Source organism: Poecilia reticulata, linkage group LG19 (genome assembly GCF_000633615.1).
Source record: "Poecilia reticulata strain Guanapo linkage group LG19, Guppy_female_1.0+MT, whole genome shotgun sequence".
Classification (NCBI taxonomy): Eukaryota; Metazoa; Chordata; class Actinopteri; order Cyprinodontiformes; family Poeciliidae; genus Poecilia; species Poecilia reticulata.
Genome location: NC_024349.1, coordinates 18,528,792 through 18,537,229, shown reverse-complemented (window position 1 = coordinate 18,537,229; position 8,438 = coordinate 18,528,792). Strand labels below are relative to the sequence as shown.

Genomic DNA, 8,438 nt, shown 5'->3' with positions numbered 1-8,438 from the left:
CGGGTAAATATAAATGTTTATATATAATACTGTATATTAGCCAGGTGTGCAGATTTATTCTAACCAAACAATTCAATGGCAGCAAATATGACTCCATTTGGCACGACACATTCATTTTTCTAACATAAATACAGAGCAACATACATGACACATGGGGGGCTAATTTGGGTCAATACTGTCTAACACATTTATATAGGTACATTTTCAATGCTCAAAAAACAATTCAACACCAATCCAAAATGACATTACTTGAAGACTAAATGTGGTACCAACCAAAAACTGCAATATTCTAGTATTTGTTTTCCTTTTGCATCTGCTCTCTGCCAATTGTTTACTATAAAATGTTTTACAACATGGATTACCAACAAAAAAAAGAGCCTCACCAGTTGTTTACGTCGCTGACAGTAAGAGAGTTCAAGTAAATTTATATTTTTAATTACCAATTTCATTAAAGCTGAACACACAGACCACAGCTGACACAAAAAAATAAAACAAGCTGAAGCTTTACATTATTTTGAAAGTCAACTTGAATATCAATTCAGATTGTGCATCTTTAAAAAAAAATAATAATAAAAAAAAAAGTTTGGAATATCTTTATGTGGAAAAAACGTATTCCAAACCGTTTTCTAGGAGACAATACAGACCCATAATAATTGGTTTTGTTCTGTGAAATTTTGTTTGTTCAAATTCGTTCATAATTGCATTAAACAAATGTCAAATATCCAGAATACAAAAAGGAAGTTCAGTAGGATGCATCAACAAGTCACTGTGTGATGAATTGGTCTAAAGAGTTTAAGCTGGCAAGGGAATGTGAAAGAAAATAGTTGAGCTTCTTATAAAAAACAAGGTTTCTGATAAAAAAAAAAGATTAGAAGAGAGTAGAGAATATTATGGAACAGTTAAAAGGAAATCTGAAGGAATGCCAGTGAGCGAGCCTGTCCTGGTCATCTGATAACAGCTGACAGAACAACAAAGGATTGTTTTGTTAAGCTCCAAAAAGCAGAATTACATTCATACTTTTTATCATGAAAAAAAAGAAGACTGACCCTAACCTCGTCCAGAAGCGTTAAGGTTCTCTGTGGGTTGTACATGCAGTTGAATCAGTTCCCTTGGCAAAAGCACTGGTTGATAAAAATCTAGAAAGTATTTTTAGAGCAACATACGGTGCTTTCAGAATCACATCTTCTCAAGGGACATCTGTGCATTTTAACCGAGACAATGGGAAACACTCCACAGGCTCAGCTGAGACAGCATCCGGTTCCGACCCGGTCCGATACCGAAGTCATAATTGGGTCAATTATCTTTTATACCACGAGATGTGTGTGCAGGAACAATGGGCCCAAACATGTGAAACCCTTTATGGTTTTACTCTGATGTAATGCTAGAAAAAAACATTGTGAAGTGTCTTTTTTTTTTTTTTTTTTTTTAATAGTCGCTGTAAAAATCTGGTTTCAATAGTAAATAAGAAATGGCCGTTCGGGCAGAAAGACTGGAAACAAATCATTTGAACGTTGCTAATTATCAGGTCAAAGCTTTCAGAAACCAGATCAGAATGTCTAAACATAAATATCTACCATAACATTTTGTGTTTTCTGAGCTGAAGACGTTTTACTCACTTAACCGTGTTTCACAGACTTTTGCAACAGTTTGTTTAAGTAAACAAACTGTTGCTCTCTTGGTGGTTCAGGAAGTGGCAGTGCTGCAGCAGCAACAATAGATGGCGCTGTTGCTCTGGATGAAGGCAGTAATAACGCAAGGGGCATAAAGGTAAAACGCCTTGAAAATGCCATTAAAGCCCTTTTTTGTTCTAAATAACTGGCTCCATCTACAAACAAGTATATACGAAACTCAAATTTTAGTCCAACTATAAAACATTCTTTGTGTCCATTTTACCTAAAGTATCTACAAACAGAAGGAGTCAAAGTCGAGCATCCGTTTACGTCACATCATCTCAGCTCTGCTTTTTCTGCTAATGCAATGCTGCGGCTCAGGGGCTCTCTGTGGCCGTCGAGGTTTCCAAGGAGTCGTAGTGAGCTTCATCAAGATGCTCCTCGTCATCATCAGGAAGCAGGGGTTTGGCTGGAGCCTCCACAGTCGGCTCGCTGGGAGGACCGCTCCTGGGCGCAGAGAGAGAGAGAGAAGGAACAAACATCAGCTGCTGAAAATAACGTAAAACACACGAAAGACTACAAAAGAGCTGGAGCATCTGCTTTCATAAAAAACACCGAGGGTATAAATAAAACTGCTCTGGTGATGAGTCATGCAGAAACAACAATACAGAAAAGGCCGAGCATGCTGCTGAAACAACACCACGCATTTCCAGGACAAGCGCTGCAACAACCCATAATCAGCTCATATAAAGCCAGCGTTTACATCACACAAACAAAGAGCAAGCAAAACAAGCAGTGATGGAAATAAACCCAAAGCCACAGCACAACTCAAAAAAAAAATATATATATATATCTAAATGTGCCAGAAAGACAATGACCAAACAGGAAAGGTGGTGCAGAAAAAAAATAATTAAAAAGGGCGCAGAAGATCCAAATGTTACTTTCACTTACGAGGAGTTATTTGGTCGCTCAAAATCGGGCGTAACCAGGCCGCACGCTGCAAGCAAAGACAGTCCTCATGTGTCAAACTCAAAGGAGAATCAGGTTGTTGTTTTTTTTTTTAGAATTTATTGCATCTTTTACACTTAATACCTTCTGTTAATGCAAGCCTCACATTACAGCCCCGTTTGTCTCCTCCTGTTCAGTCTGATCTAACATTCACTAAAGCTCCAAACCCAAAGAAGACATTAAACCAACAGAAACTATTGTTTTAACTTGGAATGTGAAAATGCTAGACTTTCTGTTCAACCAGACGCTAATTATATGAATCTGACATTTTCTGCAAATGATACACTTTTAAAAACATTTTTAAATGTCAAACGGTACATTAGGAGATCTTACGGAATATAAACTTGGAGTATTTATTTATTTTAGTTTTTTCACACACCCATATATATATATATATATATATATATATATATATAGGTTAATTAAACTGCCCATCAAAATATTTTTACACCTGAAGCTCATAAAAGCAATTTACGTTGAGACGTTGGTTTAAAATACTGCTGCGCTGGTTTTATCAAATTACCTTTACCGGTTAATATCAAGTCTACAAAATCAGACAGGAAGTATTACACAGGGTGGGCCATGAGTTTCCGTACATAGGAGGAATGTAAAATGTACATTTCTTTTATTTCTCAGATACCCAAGAAGATGCATTTGACAAAAGAGCAATTGAATTGAACAGGAAGCAGTCGCATGGTTGCACAAAACTTTAACAGAAAACAGCCACAAAGTGGTCCCAGACGTGCAGCGATTACAGAGTCCCACAAAAACAAAAACGGTTGTCCAATATAAAATGTTGACTTTTTCCATGTATGGAAACTTATGGCCCTCCCTGTATTTTACTTATCTGGATTTGGAAAATGAATTCTTAAATATCCTCTGTGATTCAGAGATGCATACAGATTTGACTGGATTATTGTGGTAACTTGTGGAAAAACTTAAGCTCACACATCGACGTTCTACATTTGATAGGAATTTTCACCTACTGATAAAATATCACCCAATGATTAGGACAAACCCACACACCAACACCGACACACAGCTGAGCGGTACCTTAGCGAGCAGCAGGAGGAGCAGGCCGGTGGGCGGCGGGCAGGCCGGGGTGCGCAGGATGTAAATGTTAGAGCGCGCGCGCACACACACACACGCACACACACACACACACACACGCTGAACATGCAACACGGCTGCAGGGGGGCAGGGCTGGTCTCAATTCACTGGTTAATGCGTTTGAGGATGAACACCAGTAAATGAAATTATTCCTGACGTGCGGCAGAAGGCTGGAAAAATAAAGTTCTGCAGGGTAGAAACTGAACATTTGAGCTGGTTGTTATGGTAGAAAGTTGTTTTGGGGGGAAAAAAAAAAAGGACCAGAAGCAAGAGGAATGTCCATATGAAGACATTTATTTGATAATTTTTGTATAGTAGAAATTCAAACATTTGAGGTCATCAATCTTTTTACTTCTTGCTGCCTCAAAACATGCATATTTCAGAAATCCTCTGTACAAAATGTTTTCACTCTTTTGCCCCTCAGTCGGTGCACACATGTGAGTGCTGTGCAATCTGCAGTCGTAGCTTAGATTATTTTAGTGGAGAAAGAAGAAGAACTGGCAGCTTCCTGTCGTTTACTCTAGACTTTGTCTAAACGCATCAGAAGAATCAAGAAACGGCAGAAAGCAGGTTGGCAAAGTTGAGGGAGGACATTTGGGACAAAGTTTCTACTGCACTGTGCAAAAAAAAAAATAGAATAAAAAAAAAATCTAAACCAAGATCTGATGCAGATCCAAATGAATGTTTCACTTGCTTGAAAAATATTTAATCATCTCAAGCGTTTTGTTTCAGAGCAATAATCTTTTAATTTCGCCGTCTTCGTCTCTCTACAGATGTTAAAACCTTCATGAATTTCAGAAGTCGGCAGTTTCCTGATGGACTAGAAACAAACACCAGAAGATACAGCCAGTGAGACGGGGGACTAACTGGGCCGACACAGAAAAACAAAACCGGTCAGAACAGACGACAGTCGTCTTAAAATGTGACGCTTTTTGACTCGCTGAGGTTTTAGTCAGGTTCAGAAGCAGAACACGAAGGATAAACACAGGAAATCAAACGGCTTTCCGGGCAGCTGTGACTCGGTTTTCAGTCGCTGATTTGACTTCTCAGTTTTCTGTGGATCCATTAGAATCCAAAATGTCACCTGCATATTTCTTCAACAATGTTACGTTTTAAAGTTTCCATTAAGTTATATAATCCACAGAATAGGCACCATGTATAAATATGAACAAACAAAAACATGTTTAGTTTTGTAAATTTCTTTCTAATTTGGGTTTTTCTAAATATGGCTCATTATAAGCTGTAAGATCTCTGCATGTCTAGAGTCGTCGTCTGATGTTTTCTGTAGATTAAAAGTCGCATAAATAATTTCTGCTCATCAATTGTGACATTACAAAAGTATTCGTATATCTTGAATGTTTCACATTGTGTCGCATTATACGCACGTTTTAATTTATTTAATTGAGATTGTAAGTGACTGACCAAGACAAAGTAAAGAATTATTGTGGGAAAAAAAAATAAATAAAAAATAACATTTCTAAATTTAATTCTTGTCACAGTTTTCTGCCACTTCACCCATTTAGTGATGTACTATTTTGTGTTGGTTAATCATATAAAATCCAAACAAAATACATTAAAACTGTTTCTCTACAATAAAAAGCATCCACAAAGAATCAATGGGAGGATTTTAAAATTGATTTTAAACCTGTATAATATGGATTATCAGATATGAATCGGACAGTAGATCTGAGTCTAGAGATGGGATGATTTTCTACAACATGTCTGAGTCACTGTGTTTTATGTGATCCTCCAAAGTCCAGAGTGATGCATGAACGGAACCTTGAAGATAACCGTCGTAACCGTTATTTGATCAATCAATCAAAGCCGTTTTTATCTGTATGCTGCCAAATTACATCAATCAGTCCTTCCAGATTTTTGTGATTGTGGAAATTCACACAAAGTCAACGGATCCCAGCATTTTTCCTTTGGACGCAAATCCATAATTGCGAGTTTATTACAAATTTTCTGAAAAAAGAAAAAAAAAATGGTAGAAATCATTGGCTTAATGTGATGCCAATTCCCACCTGTAGGAGGCAGTATTCTGTGTTTTTACTACACTTGGTAAATCAGTTATAGATGTGGAGACACATCACATTTACCATGTTAAATATTGCAAAAAATCTTGCAATCATTTCTAAGTTAGCTCCACAAAACAGATGTAGATTGACCAAAAAAAAAGAAAAGTCATAAAATCCTGGAGGTACTGATCAATAAAACGATGTTTAATATTAGGAGGTATGCAGTCACAGCTATTTATTAATATTTTAACAGTTTGTAAATGAGTTTTATTAATACATTCTGGCACAACGGGCTCTTTGAGAACGTCAATGCTCTTGAATCGAGTTTGACGCCCAAGCAGTTTCCCAACCGGTGGCCAATGACATGCAGAGCTTTAAATGTGCTGGAATGACGACAGCAGGTTGCGATTTAAAAGTCATGTTTGTTGGTTAATGAAGCGGGAATGACGGGAACTAAATCACCTCATCAGAAGGTGATACAAAGAGAGTCATTTAAAGTGTTAGCATGAGTTTGTGTTCATTTAATCTAGATTACACATCGCCTTGAATGGGAATTATCACCCACTTCCAAACTTCCGCCTCCAGTATGTGTAGATGTGAGATCACGGTCCAATCATCTGTAATATGTTTTTTTGTTTTTTATTTGAACCACAGAAAACGCAAAAAAAAAAAGAAGGACATCGGCGCTGCTTATTGTTCAGATTGCTTGATGATGAAGCAGTGAAACGGCTCAGCAGGACATGGACAGAAGCACCTGTGTTTGAGTGTGTTGGAGCACAGTGTCCAAGTTCAAAGACTGATACCGAGACGGTTCCAGGTTGTTTTCATACACAAAGTCACAAACAGAGATTATTAGTTTCATAAAGTGCGTTTTTTTTTCTTCTTCTTCTTCCATGAACAGATAATAAGATACTGCGTGACAAGCACTTTTTTTGTATGTACAGTAAACATTCAGTTTTCTTGGTTAAAACATTTACAGGACCTCTGGTGTCAGAGGAATACAAAACTTCACAGCATGAAAAGGCAGAAATAATTCAATACTGAAAAATCCAGTAAAATTAAAAACTATTATGTTTTTACAATATGAAAATCCTCTTTGGGATCAACCGCTTTCTTTTACATTTCCTTCACGCCGTCATTCTGATGGAGAGCACTGACATTAGTGGAAATAGGGGCGGGGAGGTTTCATCCCCTCAGTTATACAAAAGTACATGTACATGCATGAAAAGCGAGGAAAAAAAGGCCCATTTTCCTCAGAGAGAACGTCCGTCACGTGGATTGGAAATATTTATGGCACAAAGTCAGTTCTGGTTTGGTCGTGAGGTCAGACAGACGACTCGGGGATGGTGACGGAGGAAGAGGTGAAAGGAGGGTGACGGACACACCCGCGTCTCTTCCTCGGATTGATCGGCTCGAGAGGAATTTATTGCCGCAAGCAGGAGGCAGGAAAAGAGGGGGGAGGGAAAGAGGAAGGAGCCTGTCCTATCGCATCGTCTCACACTGTGGAAATCAATTTGACCTCTGAGGAACTGTGGACAGAAAGAGGAAGAGGATTCCAGGTGGGCTGACAGGAAAAAAAAAACAGCAGCAGCAAAACCAGCAAGACACACACAAGGCTGAAATGTGGGATCTCGACCTGACCTGAGCCTGAACGTTTTACCGAGGCAAAGAGCTGCAGCAGGACGTTCGGGGTGAGTGGAGCCAGGAAATAAAGCAAGAAAAGCAGCGTGGCGGCTGTGAGGTGATGGAGGAGTCATGATGCGAATGGGTTCAGAAAATTAATGAACCAAAGACGGTGAAATGGACTTCAACAGAAACAAAAAACACATCAAACACACTTGAAGATTTTTTTTATAACTGGTCATGCCTAAAAAGGTTGTACCTTTATTGGAAATTTATCAATCGTCACGTAAAAGAAGCTCTTATTTTGAAAGAAGAGACCTTCTTCTACAACATGTTTTTATTTTTTTTTTTGAACTTTTATTTGAACAATTCCTTGACAAAATCCATTCTTATGTATTTTTCCATTGCAAAACAATTACAGATATGACATTCAAACATACCTCTTCTAAAGCTCCTTCTTTTCCCTCTTTCCTTACACTATTACCGAAAATCGAGTTTTTTGTTCCAGATATTGAATTACAGAAGTCCATCTTCTATTATAAATGTCTTTCCGCAACCTCAGAGTTGCTGTAATATCCTCCATCAGGTTGACAGTCTTCAGCTTCTGAACCCATTGTTCCAAGGTAGGTGAATGTGGTTTCAGCCAGTTCACAGTGATCACCTTATGAGCAATCAACACCAGGGCTCTCAGCATATATTTAGAGTCCTCTGTCGGAAGATGCACCTCTTCTAGAATCACTTTATGTATTTCCCAATCCATAGTCAAATTTAGTATTTGTCCTATTTCCCTTTTTACCGTCTCCCAGTAACGTTTCACTTTTGGACATTCCCAAAAAATATGGGAAAAATCTCCTATTTGTCCACACTTCCGCCAGCAGAGATTACTGGCCTTATTATCATAGCTGGCTATCACTATTGGRGTCCTAAAAWATCTCATTCTTATTTTCCAACTAAACTCTCTCCAGTTTGGACTATTCAGACATTTATGCCAATTATCCCAAGTGTTTTCCCATTCAGTGTCCTCTATCACCACGTTTAGTTCCAGTTCCCATTTGTTCTTGACATCTAG

The 8,438-nt window shown here is 38.2% G+C and overlaps 1 protein-coding gene across 13 annotated transcripts in view; it reads right to left on the bottom strand.

Moving 5' to 3' along the window:
* Window positions 1–419: 419 nt before the first annotated feature.
* The window catches only part of LOC103481851 (brain-specific angiogenesis inhibitor 1-associated protein 2-like), a 62,106-nt gene continuing 54,087 nt past the window's right edge, over window positions 420–8,438 (bottom strand). For 7 of the 13 annotated variants that reach the window (XM_008437622.2, XM_008437620.2, XM_008437623.2 and 4 more), the window contains one exon: window positions 420–2,117. In XM_008437622.2, coding sequence (XP_008435844.1) covers window positions 1,988–2,117 — 130 coding nt within the window. In that variant the 3' untranslated portion in view covers window positions 420–1,987. Of the gene's footprint in view, window positions 2,118–2,561; window positions 2,608–4,001; window positions 7,276–7,387; window positions 7,481–8,438 lie in introns of those variants that run through there. The other 6 variants (XM_008437627.2, XM_008437626.2, XM_017310729.1 and 3 more) reach the window with 3 other exon arrangements.